Source organism: Durio zibethinus, chromosome 24, assembly GCF_047325235.1.
Source record: "Durio zibethinus cultivar Kanyao isolate XHJ-2024 chromosome 24, ASM4732523v1, whole genome shotgun sequence".
NCBI lineage: Eukaryota > Viridiplantae > Streptophyta > Magnoliopsida > Malvales > Malvaceae > Durio > Durio zibethinus.
Window position 1 is genome coordinate 14,414,910 of NC_143185.1, and position 25,913 is coordinate 14,440,822.

At 27.9% G+C, this 25,913-nt stretch overlaps 2 protein-coding genes and 1 pseudogene across 2 annotated transcripts; 2 read left to right on the forward strand and 1 right to left on the reverse strand.

Annotated features, from left to right (window-relative positions):
• The first annotated feature begins 11,892 nt into the window (after positions 1-11,892).
• Positions 11,893-13,870, forward strand: LOC111316900 (trihelix transcription factor DF1-like). The gene is given in 3 exon segments (XM_089753611.1): positions 11,893-12,249; positions 12,645-13,797; positions 13,799-13,870. Coding segments are annotated over 3 exon segments (1,407 nt in total). The 5' UTR covers positions 11,893-12,028; the 3' UTR covers positions 13,832-13,870.
• Positions 13,871-15,607: 1,737 nt separating this feature from the next.
• Positions 15,608-16,787, forward strand: LOC149511946 (uncharacterized; annotated as a pseudogene).
• Positions 16,788-16,962: 175 nt separating this feature from the next.
• Positions 16,963-24,657, reverse strand: LOC111316901 (uncharacterized). The gene is made up of 9 exons (XM_089753455.1): positions 24,003-24,657; positions 23,549-23,623; positions 22,990-23,088; positions 19,499-19,728; positions 19,081-19,094; positions 18,066-18,143; positions 17,856-18,021; positions 17,667-17,721; positions 16,963-17,259 (listed from the first exon to the last, which is right to left on the reverse strand). The coding sequence occupies exons 1-9, from the start codon at positions 24,159-24,161 to the stop codon at positions 17,122-17,124; spliced, it is 1,014 nt and encodes a 337-aa protein (XP_089609581.1). The 5' UTR covers positions 24,162-24,657; the 3' UTR covers positions 16,963-17,121.
• Positions 24,658-25,913: the final 1,256 nt, after the last annotated feature.

The following is a 25,913-nucleotide window of genomic DNA, read 5'->3' on the forward strand; positions in this document are numbered from 1 at the left end:
AAAGTTGTTGAGATTTTACCTAAATGAAATTTTAAATTTATTTTCGAAAGTTGTTGAGCCTTTTTCTAAAGAAGCTTTTAAATTTACTTTCAAAAGTTGTTGAGTTTTTATCTAAAGGAGTTTTTAGATTTACTTTCAAAAGTTGTTGAGCTTGTACCTAAAAGAGCTTTTAGATTTACTTTCAAAAGTTGTTGAACCTTTATTTAAAAGAGTTTTTAAATTTATTCTCAAAAGGTGTTAAGACTTTATCGAAAGAAGTTTTTAAATTTATTTTAAAAAACTATCAAGTTTTCAAATTTTGCAAAGCTTCTAAAAAAAACAAACAAAACAAAAACGAAAACAAAAACAAAAGAAAACAAAATTTCAAAAAAGAAAGAAAGAAAATTTAAAAAAAATTAAAAAATCTAAAAACAAAAAATCCAAAAATCTAAAAATTTTTCAAAAAAAATAAAAAAAGTTAATAAAAAAATTGAAAAATCCTTGAATTGTCAACTCTGAACAAAATTGTTGTTTATATCTTTGTACTAATCCCGATTCTCAATAATATGTAAAGAGGGACAATTGTAGATACCTAATTTTATCTAAGATGATTTAATTGCATTCGATTTTGATTTTAGTATGGATGTATCAATTTCAAGATATTTAATTGTTTTAATTTAATAGGCTTATTTTGATTTCATATTAAATATTTGGGATTACCTTGTGTGGGCTGAAGCCTAATCAATCTAATTTTTAGTTAATTGGGCTTAGGGCCTAATAAAAGTCCAATTTGATTATTTTAGCCTAAATCCAATTTTAGAACCCAAATGTCAATTCTAAGCCCACTCTAAGTCAAATTTGGGCTAATATTATATGAGTTTGGATGGAAATTGAAGCCTAATTTTAACTTAAGGCCTAGATTCAATTTGGATTAATTAAAAATTACAAAAATTCGAAAAAAAAAGCTTGGTTTGCCATGGTAGATAGATTTCCCCAATTACATGCCTATTTTTAGCCTTTTATTTTTCACTTACAAATTCACCCTTTGACCATGGCACTAATTTAGTATACTCTATTATGCCAAATGCAGAAGCCACTGCTGCCTACTGCAATAACATTCCAAAAACCACAATTAAGCTTTCTTAAAGCTGTGAAGAGACTTTGATCTCAGGTTTGGTGAGCAAAACCCATGACATACAAAACATAATGGGGAATTTAAGGCAAAAAAAAAAAACACACACACACAAAGGAAGAAACACATGCAAAAAAAAAAATCTTAAAAAGTTTTAGATTGAAGAACTCCTTCGATCACCCTCTACTCCACCAAAAATCATATTTTCCCCAACCTCTAATACATTGTTGCCACTAGCTAGAAATCGAAAATCATAATAAAAAAAACCCCAATTGAAAAATAACACTATCCATCATAAACACGGACACCACCCATGGCATAAAAAAAAACAACAAAACACACATCCCCTGGGTGCAGGGAATAGCAGCATCAACAACAGTGACAAAAATCCCAACTCACACAACATCAAAGGGGGATAGCTTCGAGGAAAGAAAATTTTTTAAAAATAAAAAAAAAGTTCCACTAGTTTTGCTCTACCTATGATCCTCAGCAGATCCTAAGCAACTATTAACCACCTACTCCATTGCTCAGCATCAACACCCACATTACTAGGCTCAGCTAAACCCAAACTATACCATCTTTGCCATTACCTAAAAATCCTAAATCAAAGAAATCATTTTCATTTTTTTCCTACAACTTACACTAGTAAACAACAAAATGCATACACAAAATTAAAAAAATCACAATCTTCACAATTTGTGAAAAATTCAGCAGAATGAAACTAAAGAAAAATAGGAAAGCCCGTTCAATGTTGACGTGAAAAAAAAAAGAAGAGAGAAGAAGAAGAAAAAAAAATAATAATAAGAATAAGAATAAGAAAAAATAAAAAAGAAGATAAAGAAAAGAGAAGGCTTTTCACTAAGACTATTCGACAAAAGGAGTAGAAGAAGAGGGAAAAAAGTAAAAAAAAAAAAAAGAGAATAGAGAAGAAAAATAAGAAAAAAAAAAGGAGGCATCGATGTAGGCTAAGAGAAAAGTGAAGGAAGCCATTCAGGGAGAAGAAACAAAAAAGGAAAGAAAGAAAGAATGAGAAGAAGAATGAAAAAAATAGTTTGAAAAGTAAAAAAAAAAAAAAAAGATGTAGCAGACAACCTGACTTTTAAACCCAACCTTGGCCCGACCTACAATCCGCTTTGAATCCGATTTATGTCCACTCCAACCAAACCTCACCAAGATCCAGCCCGCTTCCACCTTGCACTACAAGCCCATTATAGTTCCAACCCAATCAGTCAATTACTTTTGCCTTGAATTTTAAATTAGGTTTAGCCCAATTTTTTTGGGTATATTTTCATTCCACTTGTTCAAAATTTTATTTATCATTCATCTAGTTTTTTTTTTTCATCTAATTTAATATTAAACAAATGAATTATTTTCTAAATGATGCAAGTTATTGATAAAAAAATAAAATTTTGAATGAAAAAATGAATTGTGATAATTTTGTGATTTAAAATTATTATTTAAAAAAGGTTTTAGATAAAAAATATAATAATATTTTTGTGTGAAAATTTGATTTTGAAGACCTTACCTAGATTTTAGAGGGAATACAAAATATTATTTTTACTAGAAAATATTATTTTATTTGAAAGAATTATTATAAGATTTTTTTTGAAAAAAATAATAAACAATTAATTTTATTAAATTTCGCTATACATTAAGGAACCAAAGAAATTTTCCGTCATTAAAGATTTTTGTTTTTAAATATTTTATTAAAAGGATAATAAAAAAGACATAAGTAAATTAAAAAATATAAAATAAAATTGATTGTTTGCATTGTGAAATTTTCTTTATATTATCATCATTTATTATATATTGTATCGTATACATGGTATTTGTTGATAATAAAATTGAAGTGATAAAGTAAAATTTTGAAAAAAAAAGATTTTTTAGATATAGAAGCTAATATTCCTATATAAAAATAATCTTTGAGAGCTTGCTTAGATATTAGAGAGCTTTTCAATAATTATTTTTTATGAAGGAATATTAAGTCAAATTTTAAGGAATGTCATGAGAATTCTAAGGGAAGAAATTTTTTCATAATTTCGCCTATATATTGAAAATTTTTTAAAATATTTTAAAGCTAAAAACTTTTCATTTTATTCCTAAATAAAATTTAAATATGTATTTGATGAATTTAATCGATTGTATGCATTTTAATTTATATTTGCATTATACATCTACTCCATATTATATCTACATGCATTTCATTGCTTTCAAAAAATTTAATTAATAAATGGTGGTTTTTGGGAAATCATTTTTGATAAAAAAAAACTAATATTTCTAAGTACAATAAATTATTAGGAAACTGTCTAGATATTAGAGGGTTTTTCAACAATTATTCTTTATAAAGGAATATAATGTGAAATTTGTGAGAAATTAATATGAAAATCTCAAGTCAAGAAATATTTTTCAAAGTTTTGGCTAGATATTAGAAAATTAGAAAATATTTCAATACTAAATATTTTCATCTTATTCCTAAAATAAAAGGTTTTTTAAAGGAAGAAGAAATCATCTTTAATTATTAAGATTAAAACTATTTTTATCATTAGTAAGGATAACATATGATCAATTAATACTATTTTATAAATGGGCATTGTGGGGGTACTAATCCTTTTTTACCCATAACTGACTTCCAAACTCAACTTTTTTAATTTACATTTGCATCATACACCTACTTTATATGATATCTACATGCATTTCATTGCTTGCAAAAAATTTAATTAATAAATGACAGTTTTTGGAAAATCATTTTAAATAAAAAAACTAATATTCCTAAGTACAATTAATTCTTAGGACTTATGTCTAGATATTGGAGGGCTTCTCAATAATTATTTTTTATAAAAGAATATTATATGAAATTTTTTATGAATTAATATGAAAATTTCAAATAAAAAAATATTTTTTAAAATTTTACCTAGATATTGAAAAATCAAAAAATATTCTTAAAATAAAAAGCTTTTTAAAGAGAGAAGAAATCATTTTTAATTATTAAGATTAAGACTATTTTTATTATTAGTAAAGATAACATATAATTAGTTGGTATCATTTTTTAAATGGGCACTATGAAAGTACTATTTCTTTCCTATACGTAATCGACTCTCAAACCCAACTCTTTTTTCATAAATCAAAATTGTCTTTTTGATAAATTTTAAACTTATTTTATTAAAAAAGATAAATTTTTAGATGGCTAATCACACTTTCAAAAAAGATTGATGGCAACTTCTTATGTTTTTAAAACATTTTAAATTTTTTTATCTAACGTTCTCCAAAACTATTATGACAATAAGTACTTAATACTATTTTTTTATTTAAAGAAAAAAGTATTTAGACGTTACACTCTGAACGTAGATACAAAATCTTGCATTAAGCTAATTAATTAAATGTTCGATTATTATAAATTCATAATTAAATCTATACTCTTTATATTAAAAGAATTTCTAAGGGATTAAGGGAGGGACACCTGTACTAACATTTGAGTTTTTTGAATTTTTAAGTGGATTGTGTATTTTGTTGTGGGTTTTTGATGTTTTTATAGACAAAATCTCTAGAATAATTGGTTTATTTGTGGGCTGTGAATTTGTCGTAGGTTTTTTTAGTTGGATTTTAGGTTGAGCCTTTTTAATTTAGACTTTAAGGTTAGAAGTTAAGTGTGCCAAATAGAAAAGATATTTTAGATCTAAAAGTGTTGAGAAGATCCTTATGAAAAGTTAAGAGAGGATCCAAAATTTATTTTGTTTGGATATGTTTATAAATATAAAATATCAAAATATTTAAAATATAATGAAGACTAAACTAAAAAAAATGAAAAATATATTTTTTATTTGGCACACCAAGTTTCCAACCTTAAAGCCAAATAAAAAAAAATATAATGAAGTCATATAAACAATATAATAAAGCCTAAACTAAAAGAGTGAAAAAATATAATAAAGCCAAATAAAAAATATAATAAGACCTAAATTAAAAATGTGAAAATAATATAATAAAGCCTAAATTAATAAAGTGAAAAATATGATATTTAAATATATAAATTAAACGTAATGAAACAATAATTATTTTAAAAAGTATTTCTTAAAAAGGATTTTTTTGTAGAAAGTTAAAAGTTTCATATTTTTAAAAAAATTTATTAAATAAAAATAATTATGGATTATTATGAAAAGTGTTAAGAGGATCCACAATTTTATTTTTATTTGGATATGTTTATTATTATATATAAAATACTAAAATATTAAAAATATAATAAAACCTAAATTTCACAACATAACACAAAAAACCAAAAACAAAAATGTAATAGTAGCATATTAAATTTTTTAATTTTAATATCTATACAATTACTATTAAAAGAATCCCTAGAGTCTTTTATATTGGGCAACTATCTAATTTTGTGAGTTTGATGGGCTATGAAATGTGAAGAATTTGGGGTTATGTTTTGGGTTGGGTTTTTATTTAGGAGAATCCATTGGTATCTATATGCAAGCTATGAAGAGTGTCTTTTTTCAATTTTTGTTATTTTTTCTTTTTTTTTTTGTACAAATTATCTTTTTATTGGTGAGTACTTTTCTCTTTTTAATATGAAACAATAGCTTCACGGAGTCTTTTAGAATGGACAATTGTTCACTTTTATGAGTTTGATTAGATTTAATAATTTAAAATACGATATGATAATATGATATAAATACAATATGAAAATAGGATATGAAAGTGACATCGTTTAAAATTGTAGTAATAACTATATATGTATTTAACAAAATAATAAAGTTGTATTTCATGTTTAATATATATGTTTAACAAAACAAAGAAGTTATATTTTATATTTTTGCATCGACATAAATTATGACACGTAATTTTTATATAAAATATAATACAAATATATGAAATTTAATTTTTTTATGAAACAAATATATAAATTGTCAAGTCTAAATGAGTTTTGAGTTTGAGGAATCTGAAATTATTTTTTGGGTTTGATTTTATTTGAAAAGACCTGTTATTGTTTGTGAAAGCTATACAAAGTGTTCGTTTTTTATTTTAGTTACTTTTTATTTTTTTTTTGTGCAAATCATTTTTTATTAGTTAATAATTTTCTTTTTTTAATATGAAACGGGAGTTTCATGTTTCAACAAATGCATGAATTAAAAACATAGGAAACATTAATTATCAATCTCTCACAAGAAACCAAATTATAATTTTTTCTTTTGTATCTAAAATTTATAATTTTGTGGTACATAAATATAAATATAATATATTTATATATTTTTAATTCTATCCTTATAATACATTACTTTAAAAATTATTGATTTCAAACAATCTCAGTAAAGCGACAACACTAGTATTTATAATATTTAACATGTAGATTAAAAATTTTATTATTATTTTTAAGTTAAAAACAATCATATATATAGAAAATAATGAAAAAACCTTTAATAAAAAATAATTGGCCCCTATGAAGTGGGGCTGAATTCTAGTAGTCATAATTTGATTCCACATCTCGAAACAAACCCCCGAAGCTTAAAATATAGTTTAAGAATTGCATGCAAATATGAAAATGCCATTAATACATAAATATATATAGTACATGATAATAAACTCATTTAATTTGGTGTTGCGAATTTGTGCATGAAGTTGATGCATGCACAAGAAAAAGAAAACTGCCAAGGGGGGGGGGGGGGGTGTCCCTCATCCCTGTCCAAATTAAAATGATTAAATTCCTACTAATATTTACGGCTACTCAATCATTAAAACTCATTGTTCAAAAAAAAGAAAAACCAAAAACATCAAAACTCTACCGATTGTGGGGTCTTTTTTGCCTCTAAACCTTTGTAAAATACATGCATGCTAACCACAAAGTAAATTGCAGTCATTACTTTTTACTCCAAATAAATTCTAGCGTTTGCGAATTATGATCAAAATCATTAGTTAATTACTCTAGCTTCTATTGTATTCCATACATTCCTTGTTTGATTTTGCCCTTTCGTTACATGAAAATTTGAATCAAATTAACTCTTTCTTATTCATTTTAATTCTCAATTAATATAGGTGCTGATTCCTATTAAAAGAAATCGTGAATAGGTTCAAAATCTTTTTTTAAAAACAAAAAAGAAATGAAAACTTCTTAACAACCCAACAGTGCATATGTTGAGTTTTCCCTTTAATGTATGGGTCAATTAGAAGAGAAGAAATGTCTAATAAATTGCTAACATTAGTTACATGACGAATTTGGACAAGATTAATGTAAAAGCATGAATTGAATCGAAATTATCAAATAGCAATATGTTTAATAAAGAGAAATGACATAAATTAATTAAACCCATTAAATTCCACAGCTTACGTTCTTTTGGAAGTACTGCTTGTAGAATATTATTATACTTTGTTGTCAATTTTCCCTTAATTACCACTATTGTCTCTGGCATGACTTGTGAGTTGTGAATATATAGGTGGGTATGTGTTTGTGTTCTTCCTTCCAACTTCATCGAAAGAATCATGCGTTTAAACTTGGTTTATTTTAGATAAAAAAAAAAACTAAATAGCATTTAAATCATCAATTAATAGAGTTGACTTTTCTTTTAGGTACAAATTGAAACTTAATTTTATAATGCACTTTGTAGTAATAATGTAGTATAAAATAGCTGCTTTTATTAATGATAGATTGATGTCAGACTACCACCATACATTTGCAAACATGTGGAAAAGACGTTTCAAGAAAAAAAAAAAAAAAAAGAAGATGAAGTGAACCTATGAAAGTAAAAATGTTCATGAACATTTTCTAAAAGCATGAACAGTGTTTTTTAAAAAAATTTTTCTTTCTTTTATTCGAACAAGGGGATTTGAAGTTGAACCTATCTCTTTAAACAAGGTTACGTATATATATTTATCACTGAATAAATGTTAAGGATATATATTTTATTATTGAATCAAATACTCATGTGAAAAAGCATAGAAGATAAAGAAGGGAAAAGAAGAAAGGCTGAACTAAGTTAATGTAAGAGGATAAATTTAAGCACAAATTGTTCAAATCATGAATAAGTCACTAATGCTAAAAAGAATTTAACTCAGTTTTTAATATACATGATTAAATAACCTTTCAAAGATACATAACAGGAAAAAAAGTATTTAGCCTTACAATATTATTGGCTTTGAATTTAACATTTAAGGTAAGGCTTTATGTGTTTATTTAATTAGTCTAACTTTATTTTGTTATTTAATTAATGTAATAATTATCATATATGTTTAGATTATTTGATTATAATTATAATTTTATTTATCATGTAATCTCAAAAAAAAATTTCTCAAGACTCATTTTCAATTAAAAAAAAAAAACAGCCCACTAATACTTTACTCAAATTAATAGATGATACAATAATGAAAATGAGGTGAGACTTGAGTCATCCTGTTTGTAATTCATAGGGAAAATGAAAGAGTTGATCCAAGGTATGATTGAATTGTCTTCCAGCTATGCACTAATAATATTTTGTATTCATTGTATGTTTCTACAAACTTTTTTTTTTTTGATAATAACATGTGGGGCGGTTAGATTAAAACAGTAATTTTGAAATTATTTTAAGTGAAGATATTTTGAACAAGGGCAACAGACAAATCCATGGATTGCATTTGTCGAAATCATCACTGGGGTCCCATCTATTTGCGTTGGTTTCTTTTAGACCACATTTTCACCCACTCTTCCTACGGTTGAAAACTTGGATTTTTGCATTAGATTCTTCTTTAAAATTAATGCTAGTTAGGTAATATGAAAAGATGTCGATAAATCGCACATTACGTGAACCAATTCTACACTCTACTTTGAAAAAAATCTTTTCGAAAACAAAGTTTAATTAAGTCTTCTATTTTAACTATACCTCAAATTAATTTAAAATTTTAAGATTTTAAGTTTAAATTTTATTATATGTGTATTTAATTTAATTTTATATTGAATTTATCTAATGATGTTTTAATTTATTTGATTATTTAATGATTTTTTATACATAAATATAACAAATAGTTATGATTGTATTTTAAACTTATAATTTCATAAACTATATCTCAAATTAACACGTAAATATCTTATTTTTTCCATTAATTTTATAAAATAATTTATGTTTTTTGTGCAATGGAAGGTCGAAAGCTAACGATAAAGAATGAGAATTTCAAATTTTGAAGATTGAACTTTAGTATTGCAAGTATTTAAAAGAAGTCAATGAATCATTTGAATTAAATTTTAAAATTAAAAAATTATATTTAAAATAAAAATTTTATTTGATGTATACGCTATCAATGAATCATACAATGATATTTCATAAATAATAATTTAAAAATTTTAAAATACTAAAAAATAAATACACTTAATTTTAAAGATATATTTAAAATTAATTTTTTTAAAAATGATTTAATGACAACATATATCATTTATACAATAACAATACATTAAATATAAAATTTTAAACTAATATCAACAAAATATGACTCGGTAAAATTGAAATTTATTATGATCGATATAAATAAATTAGTAGATTGAATAATTTTTTTTTCATAAAATCTTATAGATTATCATAGTTCATTCTTACGTGCATCAATCCAATTCTATGTTTTTAACTATTGTTATCTTCACTTCCTTGACTGGAAAGGAAGTTGTTTTGCATAGTGGGTACGTAACACAAATTCAATTGACGGAAAGTGGTTTTAACTTTCAACTTTTGCAAGAATTGACTAATTAATCACACCTTAATTTGGCCTCCATTTTAAGCCAATTACGAAAGTTTAGTCTTGTTTTTATTCTCTTGATTTTTCTAATTAATGTGGCAAACACAGTTGCATCATTTTTAAAATCAATATGGCTTGGAATCTTAATCTACAAATATTACAAGAATAATGCCCTTTTTATTCCTCAATGCTATTTCCAAATCTTCCTCACTCAGATCTTTCCACCAAATTCCATAAATGCGGACCAATGAGTTTAGCTAATGCTAATAATATTTTTGATAATTTTTGTATTTATACCATATCTATTTTGTGTAAAATAAAAAATTATTTAGTCAAAAATCTTTATTGACGTGTTAAATACATTTTTTTTATTAAATTTATATATAATTTTTATCAAAATTTTGAACCATTTATTATTTTTATTTTTTTATGTAATTTTCGTATGTTTCTAAAATTTTTAAATCTAACTAATAACAATATCTTAACTTCAACTTAAATACATTTATTTTTTTTAAATGAAGTTTTCCTTTTCTACAGAAGTTAAATCTTTTCAAGAGTAATAAAAATAGCCATTCAATTTTTTATTTAAATGCAAATCAGATTGTTATGATTTTAATTTGAAATAATATGAAAAATATAAAAAATTACTACTAATCTCCTCAAAAATCAAGTAATGACAATTTCATTCAAAATTAAACACGATTAAATGAGTTCATATGGTTGTAAGTTGAAACAAGTGCCCTAACTTTAAGCATCTTCAAATTTTTTTTAAAAAAAATTCTTTTATAAAAAGACCGTAATCTATAAATAAAAAAATATATATTAAAATTTAAATTCTAAATCAATTAAATATATTTTTTAAGAATAGTTGTAATTTCAAATACTTTTTTTAACCATGCTATTAACCTAAAGAATATTTTAGTCATTTTATAAAAAAGTAAACCAATTGCCAATGGGAAACGGAAGACTCAAAAGGCCAAAAGGTGGGCTAAAGTGCAGCTGGCAAATTAACCAAATTTGGTTGGCAAGACAAGATACTAACTTGTCGTTTCCTACTTGTCTCTGTCTATACACCTGTTGCTCCTAGCTGCTTTCTCAAAGACTGTTTCCAGCCCTATCCACAAGCCGCCCAAACTCATCCTAATTCCAAAAATTCTAAAATGAGGGTTACGTATAAAATAGTCCATGTATATATTTTATGTTACTTTAATATTTTAAAAAATAAAATTTGTAATTAAATATTTAAATTTTTTATTTTATTATATATTTTGATATTTTAAATTAACATTATCAGTTAAATTACTAACATGACTTCAATACTTTTAAAAAATAAAATAATTAAAAAATCTAAAAAATTTTAAAACAAATTCTTAAATATAAAAAATTAAAAAATAGTTAAAATATTTTAAAAAGTTTCAAAATCTTCAAAAAAAAGAAAATTTTAAAAAATTTGAAAAAAATTTAAAAATATGAAACAATAAAAAAACAACTAAATAAAATATTTAAAAGATTAAAAAATTTTAAAATATTGAATTTTTTTACGTATGTCATAATTTATTACATATTGATATTATGTCAATATATTAATTAATGATGTTAATCCACAAAATTAAAATGTATGAGGAAATAAAAGTTTGAATATTTAATTTTAAATTTTATTTTTTTAATAATAAATTGATAAAAAAATTTATAATATAAGAATTATTTTTGTATTTAACCCAAAAAATTCTCTAAAATCTTGATCTAATTCTTATTTCCATTTTTACCCATGGCTTCCCAAGATATCCACTTATCGTTGCATTCTCTGGTTGCTCAAAGCCCACTTATCTTGACCCAAAATTCAAAATTGAGTTGGGTCAAAACACCCCCAAAATGTCAAAGACAAAAAATGACAGATGAACAAATGAAAAATTGGCATGTCAAAAATATCAGCTTGGTTTGAGCCCCACTCGATCGCAATTCCTCTTCCCCTCTCATCTTTTTATTATATGAACCCTAATTCACCCCTCCTTTGCTACCTACTTAACCCAATAAGATGGTAGAATTGTGAAGGAAAAAAAAAAAAAAAAAACTTTACCTTTAAAAGAAAAGAAAAGAAAAAACCATCCATCACTTAAAAGGTCTAAAAAAATTTACTTTTTCCTCATCTTCGAGAAAAACCCATTGGAAATTTCACATTTTGTTTTTCGTTGGGCTGTAAACTATTTTACTGCAGTTTTTTTTTTTGAGGTGATGGAAAATTCAAGTTTTCCGGAAAATGATACAGTCGCCGACCATGTCAGCTTAGAGAATGAAGAGGAAGTGAAGGTGAAAAATGAAGAGAGTGAACGGAATTTTCCAGGGAACCGTTGGCCAAGGCAAGAGACTTTAGCTTTGTTAAAGATAAGGTCTGAAATGGACGTTGCTTTTAGAGACTCTGGCGTCAAGGCTCCTCTCTGGGAAGAAGTTTCCAGGTTTGCTTGCTTTTTCTTTCTACTTTCTTCTGAACTATCTTTGATTTTTTTTCCTGGAGAAAATTAACTGAGAAATGCAGGAAAATGTGGGGAATATTTTTCTTTTTATATGTTGGGATATTGAATTCCTTCTTGTTTGATTATACTGTTTTGAAAGAACTAGTAGAGCTATTTAATGCAGTAAAAAAATTTTATCAGTAAACAGTTCTTTTTTTTTTTTTTTAAAAGGAATCTATGTTCGAGTGTTTCTATCTGTTTGTTTTAATTTCACTCTTTAGGTTCAATAATCTTACCTATCTTTGAAATTTTAAGTTACTTAAGCCCCTGTTTATTACATTAATTTGTCAAAGTAAAATAATTAATTTTAAGGTGCAACAATGGGGTTGTATCAACAGGAAATTGGCTGAGCTTGGATATAACCGAAGTGCCAAGAAATGTAAGGAGAAGTTTGAGAATATCTACAAGTACCATAGGAGAACCAAAGAAGGTCGAGCTGGAAGATCGAATGGCAAGAATTATCGGTTTTTTGAGCAATTAGAAGCATTGGATCATCATCCTTCCTTGCTTCCACCTGCTACCAGAAATATTAACACCTCAATAGAACCTTTGAGTGTTATCCATGATGCAGTTCCATGTTCTATCCAAAACCCGCCTTTGAATTTCGATCAAACCTCTACCTCGACTACTTCGTCATCGAGTAAGGAATCGGATGGGACGAGAAAGAAAAAGAGGAAATTGACAGAGTTTTTTGAGAGGTTGATGAGGGAAGTGATGGAGAAGCAAGAGAATTTGCAGAAGAAATTAATAGAGGCAATAGAGAAAACTGAACAAGATAGGATGGCAAGAGAGGAAGCATGGAAGATGCAAGAATTGTCTAGGATTAAGAGGGAACGCGAGCTATTGGTGCAAGAGAGATCAATTGCAGCAGCTAAAGATGCTGCTGTGCTCGCATTTCTACAGAAGTTTTCAGATCAAGCAACCTCGGTGCAATTGCCTGATACCTCATTCCCAGTTGAGAAAGTTGTTGAGAGGCAAGAAAATAGTAATGGTAGCGAGAGTTATATGCACCTAAGTTCTTCTCGATGGCCTAAAGATGAAGTGGAGGCTTTGATAAGACTGAGGACTAATCTTGATTTGCAATATCAAGACAATGGATCTAAAGGCCCTCTATGGGAGGAGATATCAACAGCAATGAAAAAGCTTGGCTATGATCGAAGTGCAAAGAGGTGTAAAGAGAAATGGGAGAATATGAATAAGTACTTCAAAAGGGTAAAAGAAAGCACTAAGAAAAGGTCCGAGGATTCAAAGACATGTCCTTACTTTCACCAGCTAGATGCTTTGTACAAAGGAAAAACTAGAAGGATTGGTGGCTCAGTTAATTCTGGTTATGAATTAAAGCCTGAGGAACTTTTGATGCAGATGATGGGTGCCCAAGAAGAACAACTGCATCAAGAATCAGCAATGGATGATGGTGGAAGTGAGAATGCTGATAAGAATCTGAAAGAAAAGGGAAGCACTGAAGAAAGAGATGCATATCAAATTGTAGCCTAATGATCCTACTCCAATGGCAATTATTGCTTGATTGAGAAAAATAGTGGAACTTTCTTTTTGAGAGCCTAAATTTTGTTAAGTGGGTCAGGGTCCGTAGTTTAGTCATTAGTGTCTGTATAATAGTCTTGTGGGGAGCAGATTTCAGTTTTGACAAGTTTCTTTTGATACAACCTGGAGGCATCTGGGTAAATGGTATCTGTGATTAAATGTATATTTTCATCATTCCTTTGAATAAACTTGTGAGGTTAAGGGAGAGAGTGGAATAAAAAGGCTGTGTGTAAACTATAGTACTTTTTCAAATACACCTTTCCTTTTCTTTATTTTTTTGGCTTTTGAAAGGTGTTTGTTTAATTCAGTGTAGGCTTGCATCGGCAGTAATGCTACAATTGAAAAAAGGTTTGCACTTTTTGACATAGGAGTAATTGAAATCACCCGTGCGCCGTCAGTTGGTAAATGATTGGGTAAGAAAAACCTTTACAGATCAGATCATCCTGGCTACATGTTTCTTAGATTGTTGCTAATACAGTATTTCCATTTGGGGTTCACCACTTCTGCTTACACTTTTCCAGGCTTCTTTCATATGAAATTCTTTAAATGGGATTTGAGAGGTTTCTTTCCATTTGTCATTACGTCAATTATAGCTGATAATTGATCCCTAAAGACGTAAATAACTGATAATTTTACTACAAAATAATTCTTTTTACTTTGCTCTTTGTTTTGGGGAATGGTTATGACAATTGAAATATAATACCTGTATATTTATTTCGATGATAGCATTGCTTGTGACATGTTTATAATGAACAGTAAATTTTGTTGGAATAAAACCAATGCTTCATTTGGTAACGGAGAAAATAAAAGTAAAAGAAAAATTGAGCGGACAACTAAAAAAAAATTGATTAGTTTAGTTGAACGAGAGATTTTAGTTTTTAATTGAGCATTTAGTCTAATATAGAAAAGGAGACATAGTTAAAAGGGTCCCACAGTCCAGAAAAAAAGTGGCGTCAATCTTCCGTCACAAAGTTTTATTGGCTGTGGGGTTGTTGAAGGATTGATTTCAAAATCCATAGGGCCGACATTTTACTTGCTTTACCCTCAAGAAGGACAAAATAAAGCAAAACAAAACAAAAAACATGGAAGCCGTGGAGAACCTCAGCCCCTCCGGCCTGACCATGACTGAATCAAGGAATAAATATGGCCCTTAAGATTATGTGAGTGGACTAAGTCACTTCCTAAGTTATTATTATTATTATTATTAAAAGTCTTATATTTGATATTTCCACTATTATTAAATATTAAAAAATTATTTGATAAACGATTAGTAAAAATTTTTAATTTTATAAGTAAATTTAATAAAATAATACATTCTATTTCTTTTTTAAATTAATTTTTTTATTTTTTAAATATACATTAAGAGATATATGTCATAATAGTAACTTTGTTTATGAAATTAAAAAATTTTAGTATCAATATATTTGATAATATATATTTATATATGAGAGAGATCAATATACATAATATAAAAGTAAAAAAGTTTTATATATTTTTATAATCATTAATTTTAATAAATTTAAGAGATGAAAGATATTAGTAAAAATAAGAAATTTTTTTTTTAATTTCATCATTTGAATATATTGAAACCAGTAGTTAAAAAATATAATTAAAATTAAAAAAAAGTTGATTTTAAAATCAATATTTAAAAAAGTGTAAAATTTTAATTTTACACTGATATAATCTGATTCTTATTTTCTTATATATATATATATATATATATATATATATGTATATCATACTCTTTCTATAAATCCTATTTTCTCACTTCAAGACTGTTAAATATCAAATTCTAACCACTGAAGTATCTATTTGAAAACACTTTCTTTTTTAATTTGGTCAGACTTAATCCTTGAATAACATGCTATAATTTTGTAGTCAATACTACTGATGCTATAACTAGTTAATTTGGTTCTTTATTCTTTGGACTTTCGAATAAAAACGTATTCTACGACGACGAGTTCCATACGAATTTAAATCACACAGAGCCCTGATCCCTTTCCTTCTTTGGACATCAATGGCAGCCTATTAGCCAACACATCATCAAACTCACCACCACCACCAAACAAATCTCAAAAGAAACTGCTCTCCGCTGTCCAACTTCATTTTGAGAAAACCCTGGAAAAGAAAAGAGCTATAGAGCTCCAAAAGGAGCTTAATAAGCTTTTCCAGCTCTTCTTCCTCTTCCTAGGGCTTATCTTCGTGGCTCAGGCTCAGTCTACTGGGCTCACATCTGCTTTACTTGTCGCGTCTTATTTCTTCTGTCTCATTGGCTCAAATTTTGTGATGCATCAATGAGTTCAAGTACCAGAGGTGTCACAAGCTGACTCTTGGGTTGGCTACTGAGAAACTGAGGGAGACAAACTTTGGGTATTAACGATGGTGAGTTTGTTTATGGGTTTAGAGAAGAGGGTGAGTTTGAGATACATTACCAGGAATCTCCTGATAGTTACTTTGCCCAGTTCAAGAGGAACTTGTCATTGCATTTTGGGTTCTTGATCTTTGATCTATTATCTTCGTGGTTTCTTGTTTTGTATAAACAAAGTTACATTTGTCAACTTTATCTATCGCATCTTTCATGTAACATACTGGTATATGCTTTTTTTGGATTTTGAATAAAATCTTCATTTATAAAAAAAAAATATAATTAATACCAATTTCTATTATCGGGCTCACAAATGGTAAGAGTATAAATTTAATAATTTTGATTTTGTAAAAAAAAATTGGAATACTTCATAATTCTCCTTGAAATTAAGCAAGATTTTGATGCCTTGGCCCTATATTCCCTGTAAAAGCCAAATCCCTTTCTCACCATATCAGGGGCAATAATATCCAAATGCTATTTCCAAAGGAAAAAAGAAAGGTAAATATGATCCTGAACAAGTAAAAAAGAAAAAAGGAAATGAAATAATAAGACATTTTAGGCAAATTTCCCTCCGGAGTTCCATGCTGTAATTCACAGTCCAAACCCATCCAGTACTCAATACAGGCTGTTTTCTGATTAACCTTATGAATATATGCATGTATACCTTTTATGTTGCAAAATTAAATTTAGATCATAAACAATTTCCATGAAAGTTTTTGAGTAAGAAATCATCATCAAGATTTTTGATATTGAAGTTTTACAATCCCTGTTCCCTTAAAATTTAATTTATGGCACATTGTCAATTGTTGGGCCAAAAACTAAAATTTTGGAAGAGCCAACTTAGTGAAGACAATTGACTATGAAGAAGATAAAAATAGATAAGAAAATAATTCAATCATACACCTATTCTAGATTGTAGTAGCTATTCTCTGAGACCACTTACTTGGAGCTGTAAGCATTTGAAAACACCAACGACCTTGGGCTAAAGCATGACATAATGATTTGTATGCATCAACCCAGAGCTTAAATTTCTCTTCAGCCATCACCTGCATAAATATCATCTAACTATCACAAACCAAATTTAAAAAAGGAAAATGAAAAAAAAAAAAAAAAAGAAAAGGGAAAGAAAAGAGAAATAAATCACAAAAAAGAATGGATCAGCTCTGCTAAATCAAGTGCATAAACATTATCCTCAAATAGGATCCCCTGCCCCCTGCTTCCCCTCAAACTCTCCCAAAAACAAATAAAGAAATACAAAAACACACAAGATGACAGAAACACGACACATTTGATAAACCAGAAATGAAAATCCAGAAATTTTGTTTTGATGAGCAGCCACTAATAAATTATGCAATGTCTGTGTATGAAGTGCCTTGAAATGTTGGAGAATATTCATAAAACTACCACCCACCATTCAATAATATAAAAATAACATTGGAAATTCTAAACTAACCTGTGAAGGACCTTGATGCTTATCAGGATGCCACTTTAACGCTGATAGGCGGAAGCTGCAAGTTGATTTTAATAATTTTAGAATATATACATAAAAAAGAATTGGAGCAGAGGAAAACTTAAATATGTCTAATCTTTAAGATGACAGGCCTCTCAAAAATCAAGTTGAGCGAAAGCACTAAAGTCTTATGCATTCTTAGCATCTTCAATCTTTAAGGGGCCCGTTGGAGGCAAACCAAGGATTGCACTATCAGAACATGATCCTACAGCATAAGACTCATCTTTTACTAGGAGACTCTTCTCTTTTGTACTTTGACTGGTCCAGCCTGATTTTTCTCTCCACTCAAATCCAGATTCTCAATTTTGAAAAGAAGAATCTCCCCTAGAAGACCAAGTATACCATTTGATCCCAAATGTAGCTTCAAGATTGTCTCAGGATGATCAAAGTCCTCAGAGAAACTCTTTCTTCTAAACCTTCCTGTGCATATAACAAAACATCCAGTTTGTCGAATCACAAATAAGAGCAAGCAATCATAAAACATTCGCACCAATAATCCAGACATGGCTTTGGTTTTTTACCTTTGAAACCAGATGTAGCTAGTTTTTAATCTCTTACTGCATAAAGAACCGATGAAAACATCATAACTAGGGTTGGCATCGGGTCGGGTTCGGGGCGGGTTTTGTTCGCCCCGAACCCGACCCGATTTAATACTTTATAAACCCGAACCCGACCCAACCTGAAATTTTTTTGATTTTTCATACCCGAGCCCGAGCCGACCCCGATATCACGTAAACCGTACCCGACCCGACCCGAAATTAATAATATATTATTTTTTAAATATAAAATATTATTTTTTAAATATAAATATTTAAAAATATTATTATATAAATATATATAATAAAAAATTAAATAATTAAATTAAAAAATATTTTTTTATATAATATCGGGTCGGGTTTTAGGCAAACCCGACCCCGACTGTTTTCCTTATTTACCCGATCCGACCCGACCCCGAAACCCGAATTTCAAAAAAAAAAACCGACCCCGTGGGATCGGGTCGGGCTGAAACCTGTCGGGGACGGGTTAGCTCGCCATCCCTAATCATAACAACATCACATAACCACAGAGGTTGCTCTTTAAAAAGATAAATTTTAATATTAGATGATATCTCAGTATTATTGTCGCAAAAAATTGGATGATGTCCAAGTATTATATACAACAAGAAGTTTTCATAACAAACTATAGTTCTGAGTTTAAGTAAGCCATCTTGACTTAAATTCTTATGCATCTGATGGATAAAAACAATCTTAGTGAATAAGGAAAATATTTTGCTGCCCAAGCTGTAAAACAGAATTCAGTTGCTTCTCAATATTACGATGAGGCCCACATTCTATTCAGCAAAATAAAGTTTTTCCACTGATGGGTATGCAACTGTTACATAACAGGAAAATTAATTGGCATTTCACTAATGATATTAGATGCTACTTTGAAACAACCTGCTGTGGAGGCTCAAGGACCCACATTCAGATCCCCTTTCCATCCATTTTTTGTTCAATCGTGTATCCAAAAGAGACAACATTCAATTACTTTAGAAATAATGTCATAAGTCTGAGTAATTACTCATTGCTTTGAAATAATAGATAGATGGATAAAACTTAGGATTAGACTAATCAAGGCAGATTATTAATAAGCAGAAGAGAAATTTAAAGTTATTTTATAGACACGTGGATCATACCAGATTTAAGCCATCAAATACACTAATTATGATGCTTAGATAAACACCCCCCCCCCCTGAGTTAGCAGAATTTAAGATGAAATACGGAACGCAGTTCTGCTAAAAATAGTGCATAAAGGATGCATTTTTTTTAAATTTCATTTCAAGAAACAAGAAGAGGAAAGAAATAAAAGAAAAAAGAAAGAGGAAGCTTATGTTTTTTTTTTTTTTTTTTTTTTTGTGGTTAGATTTCCCAGCATGTAGTCCAGAAAACCTTGACCACCGCTTCTTACCAGAGCCATCTGAATCCTGGCTTTTTGTCCCATTAAATTTCCATATTGGATCTTCATCCTAGATAGCAGCCAAAGGCAAAGTTTATATTTTAATTTCACATACTAATGAAGAGTGTAAGCTCAATCTCTGGTACAATGTAATGTAGAAGGAAGATAAAGGCATTCGGGCTTTAAATACACGAGGTCAATGGTTGACTTGGTAAATGAATGACATTCAGGCTTACACACACTTAGTCCACTCGCTTTTAAAAACAAGAGATCCAACCATTCATCATTCTCACAAAACTGCAACCTCAGTCTGTCAATGGCCTAAGTGAAATCATAAGCTTCTTCTATACTCAGATCCTAGATTCACATTTTATGAGAATATTGTATGAAAAATAAAAATAAAATTATGCTAAATTTAAATGACAACAATGCCGATGATAAAGAAACTAAAACTAATTTCAAGGCATACACCTATGTTCAAAACACCAACTTGCTTTACCCTTACAACTTTTTGTAATGTAAACATACTGCATACAGGTTACTTCTCATAGTAGATGATAGAATGACAATGCCAAACCAGGAAATGTGGTTTTATGAGCCTACTGGCGATGTAGGTTGATTGTATTGATCTTTTTGCTTACAAGATCAGCATCCAATATTAGCCCCACCAAAGAAAATAATTTAGATTTGGTCCTATCCTAAATAAATAATTTGCCTAGGGAGTAGTAAAATCCTTTAAAATCCATAAATCCTGAAGATTGAGTACGAAAGTGGTGTTTATCCATGAATTGTTCAATAATCCACATGTTTTGAAAAGTTCTGACAAGCTTAGGACCTAGAACCCATTTTATTTGATACAGCAATTGCTGAGAAATACCATGGTTTAATGATCCGTAGACACCCTAATTGGTCCAGATCTAAGTCCATTGGACCTAATCCAACAAGGTTTGGGCCTAAGCCTATCAGACTTGGCTCAGTGGGATATAGGTGCCAGGCCCAATTGTTTATTGCTTTCTTATAGGCTTTATTTTATTTATTTTTCTTTTCATTTTAGTTAATGATAGGATAATAACAAATAAAACTTCTGGCGTGTTTAGGGGTGATGGCAGAGTTACAATTGGTCTTAATTTCCTTAGGTTTAGGGATAATGCAGGAATCCAATCAAAGGTGAGATTTAGAGTTAATTAGGAACTCTCCTAATCCAATCTATAAATATCCCTATTGATCAGAGGCAAAGGAGATAGAAACACAGAAACACAAAACACAGCAAGTAGAGAGAAAGAAAAAATTTTCGGATTTTCGAGCTGTCGTTTGTGCCTGTAGCTGAGCCGTTTTTGTTTTTTCTTTGGTATTTTATTTATTTATTTTATTTAGTATTTTTCTTAGTTTTTTTTTCCTTCTTAGTACTTTTTTTTTCTTTTCTTTCATGATTAAATTTAGAAAAAAAATAATAAAATAAATTTTGGGAATAAATATTAATTATCAAATGATGGAATTTATAGAAATTTCAAACGGTAAATTTCTATAAAATTCCTAGGTAAGAAATTTTGTCTAAATTTATCCCAAATTGTGGAATAATTTAGATAAAGTTTCAATAACAATAATTAATATTTATTTTCAAACCAAAAAAAATAAAAAATAAAAAAAACATAAAAATATAAAAATCTTTGGAATTAAATACAAATTACCCAATGATGAGATTCTTAAAAATTTCAAATGGTAAGTTCCTAAAATATCTTTAGGTGAGAAATTGCCTTTAGATTTGGCCCAAATGGTGAAATAATTTAGATAAAATTTCAATACAAATAATTGTATTCTTTTCCAAATAATAAATTTTGGTTGAAAATATGTGATAATTATCCAAGGATGAGATCTTTAGGAATTTCAAATGGTAAATTCTTAAGAAATCTCTAAGTGAGAAATTTTCTCTAAATTTAACCAAAATGGTGGAATAATTTAGATAAAATTTCAATAAAAGTAATTGTCATATTATTTTCTTTCCAAAAAAAAAAAAAAATTTCTAAATAGGCCTAAATGGTGAAAAAATTTAGAAATTCAAAACAAGAAAATATTTCTAATTTGGCCCAAATGATGGAATAATTAGATATATTTTCAACAAAAAAATAAAATTAAGAAAAATTTTTCTAATGACAGAGCCTCTTCAAATAAACAAATGGGACCCTTGAATACTCTTGAGGTGAGAAAATATTTCTAATAGATTGATGAAAAAATCTTATAAATTATTTTCAATATTTAACATAAAAATTTAAAACCATTAGTCTCAAGACCCTAGGATAAATTTAAAATAATATGGTACCATCCTTTAGATGGGCATGTGGGGGTGCTATAACCTTCCCCACATGTAACCTAACTCCCGAACCCTATTCTGGTTAGAAGATCGAACCTATTCTTTTAGGGACCCTTAGTCAAGCTTAGGAGCTCCCTAAAAGGATAGATTACTTAGGTGGCCAATCACACCTAGTTAAAAAAGATTGGTGGCGACTCCATCCATTTTGTTAAGTCTAGCTATAGATTTATGGATCTATATGTTATGACAGGATCTATAACCTTTTGAATAACTTAAGTTTTGGAGAATAATATGGTAAATAAATTTTGAACCCTGCTTCTCAATAACCAGTTGCATCGTTAACTAAAATGGAAATTATCAATCAGCATTGTGATCCATTATGCAGGTGCTTTCTTCTCTTCAACAACTTAAGCATTACTATAATTCTTTAGAACCTTTCAATTAACACTCTTCTGGTTTAACATATCTAAAAAAATTAAAAATTTGCAAAATCAAAGATAAAAAACTTTGGTTAGCAAACATGAATGAATATGTATGTAATAATTTATCAATATATGCTATCTCTTTGGGTGTTCTCGCCCTCTAAATATTTCGAAAAAAGATAAATATGTGCTTAGTCCATAGGATCCTACCTTTTACCATGAGATGGCACGATCTGGTAACTGACATGTCAAAACATTTACAATTTGGCCAATTCATAATCCATTTGGTTAAAGAACACTTACAGGGTTCTAAAACTTTCAGCAGAAGCAAAATTAAATTTGGATAAAACCATATAAATTAGATGCTAGAAACTGAAACTCCAAAGCACTGGGAAGACTATTGGTCCATTGTTTGCAAAATAATTGAAAAACTTCCTAATAAATCAGAAAAAGCAAATAAAAGTTGGAATAAAACCATAAAAAAAGTATTACAATCTAATTATGCCATAACTATAAAATAAACGGTGCATCAGGAAGACTGCAGTCCACATCTTGAATAAGATCAGGGTTCTAAATCAAACAGAAGTCCAGCAAACTTTACCTGAAATGAAATATTTGAGGAACCGGTATTAAAGAGAAGGTCTTTTAGAGCTCTCTTTGTGTCAGCTCGCTTTTGATGTACTGCATATCTTACGTAATTCTGCATTGAATATTTGAAATGTTAGAGAAGTTCTAATTTTTTTTTATAAACAAATAAAGTAAGGAAGAAAACTGCCAGATGAAGACAAAAAGTTCACAGCAAAGCTACTTAGGAAGTATGAAATTAACAAATAGCAACATTTTAAGCCATTAGCAGATAAGGCCCATCACCTGATCAATGTGAACATTCAAATTAATCATGGGGTTTCCTTTTCTGAGATGCATTAGGTTTTTATTTGCACTATAAATTGCTAGGAATGTTCCCAGTCCAAGTAAGATAAGATAACTGCTTTGGAAATCAACATTAAAGATAATATAAAGAATAAATCTAGAAATGTGATGGTAGAGCTCAGTTATCCTCAGTATACAGACTTGACCTCGTATTTAGTCTGCTAAAAGTTATCAGAAAATTACCAATCTTAAGACATGCCTGTATGATATACTAGAAACAAGATAATTACGAGATGCATGCACATAATTACACAAATAGACGCCCTCAAAGCTGCATAACTTGCTTGTTGTGCTCTTCTTTCATCCTGCAAAATAGTTTTAGTTGTCAAATTTCACTATACAATTTGAAGTACTATTTTTCACTAAATATTAATCTCAACAATAGCATCCATCAAACATCACCAAGCAGAGATTTTTAATATAAAATCAAGCATGAAACATTGAAACTAAATTTTCTTAATTTAATTTTGATGTTAGCACACAGCAATTCACACAGCAGAACAAGACTATTTTTTTCATTGAAGAAATGCCACCAATCTTTCTTATACAAATTCGTGAACTTGCAATTTTAGATACCCTATTTAAAGCTATTCAATTAAAAATGAAAATCCAAACTCTCACTAAACTCACTCATAGCATTCAACAAATGAGAATAAATAAACCAAGGAAAAGAACAAGACTCACAAAATTCCATTTGCTCTTCCATTTTTCAAAGGTAACAGGCGTAGAATGAAATGGAGCAACGTGGGTCTTTGCAAAAGTAGCCGTTGGTTTTGAAGGTAAGAAAGCTGGAACCAATGAATTCTTGAGTAGAAACACGTTTCGCCATCTGAGTATTTGCATAATCGATGAAATCAAGACAAAACCAACTCTCTTCAATATTCGCAGCACCAATCAATTTGGGCTAATCTTTAGACAGGAAGCTTTGGGTTTTCATTTTTGGTGGTAAAAAGAATTGGTTTTATCTATTATAAGTAACAAAAAGGTGATCTTTTCGTGGTGATTGAAGAGAACAAAGGCAGCGTTGGTCTCTTCCCCTTGTTTTTCTTGGTTGTATTGCATCTGTTTAGCTGTTGAGCTGAAATATACCTTTGAAGTTTAAACTTCAAAGCACGGATTTTGGGTTGAATTGTTCTTGGGCCATTGCAGAGAAAGCCGAGTAAACTGACTGAAACGTCCCAAATCAAGGGAACCCAACCAAAGCCAAGCCCAATAGTAACCAAAGCCGAACTCCATTATCTATATGCTCTCATTCAATTTCATAAAAAAGATTAATAAAAATATTATTGTAAATATAAAATTAAATATATTTATTGTGATATTTTATATTTTTTATAACAATATTTTTATTTAAAAAATAAAAAAAAATCTACATCTGTATAGGAAAATTACTTTCAAAACCTCATATTTTTATTATGAGGCTACCAAATAGCCAGTTGCTATAAAAATTTATGTTGTAGAATTGATGGTGAAAATGACGGACGGAGAAAAGGATAATGATGAAGAAAATGAAAGCTAGTATTTGTAGCGGAAAAAATAAAGAAGGGCAAGCTCAAAGAGAGGCAAAATGTTGTCAGAGGTACTGAAATGATAATCCCGTACGTGGGCCAAGCAGACAATTGTGAACATATGAAAGTTGTCATTGCTTGGAGGATCAATTTTGTTTTCTTTTTGTTCGTTATGAAAAACAATTATTTGTTCAAGATTTAATTTAATTAATTTATATAATTATTTTAGAAAGATATGTTTATTAATTTTAAAGTTTAAATTTAATTATTTATAATTATTTATTATGAAATTATGATTTTAAAAAATAATTATTCGTTTTGTTAAAGAGAAAATTACTGCAAGGGAAACAAGAAGAGAAAAAGAAAAAAGAAATAGATTCTACATGGTGAGAATGATCAGAGAAAAAATAAAAAATATATACAAGCTCCATTCGTTTTGTTGAAATTGATTTTTAGAGAATATCTTTTGAAAAATATTTATATTTTTTGAAAAAATAAAATTTTTTGTTGTTTGGATAAATTAATAAAAAATATTTTTTATTGTTTGATTATTTTTTTAAAAAATTATTTCTTTTTTCAAATAATATTAATATAACTATTAAAATATTAAAAATTATTTATATAAAGTATATTGAAATTATTAATTATTAAAATTATTAATATTTGAAGAATAATTATATTTTAATAATAATATTTAATATTAAAATATTATATTAATATAAAATACTTAAAATAAAACTATTTATTATTTTTTATATTAATATTTTAAAATATTTAAAATAATATTACTATTCTTAAAATATTATTTTTATTAAAATTAAAATTATAATATTTATTCTTAAAATATTTATATTTTATATTGCAAGTATCTATTATTAAATCATAAAAAAATCTTTTTTATATTTATTATTAAAATTGTAATATAAATACCTTAATAAATATAAATATAAAATTATATATTTTTAGTTAAAAATAATAAAAAATTATTAAAATATTCATATTAAGAAAATAATATTATTTTTTATTTAACATTAATTATGAAAATAATAAAAATATTATTATATGTTATTATTTATTATTCAAATAA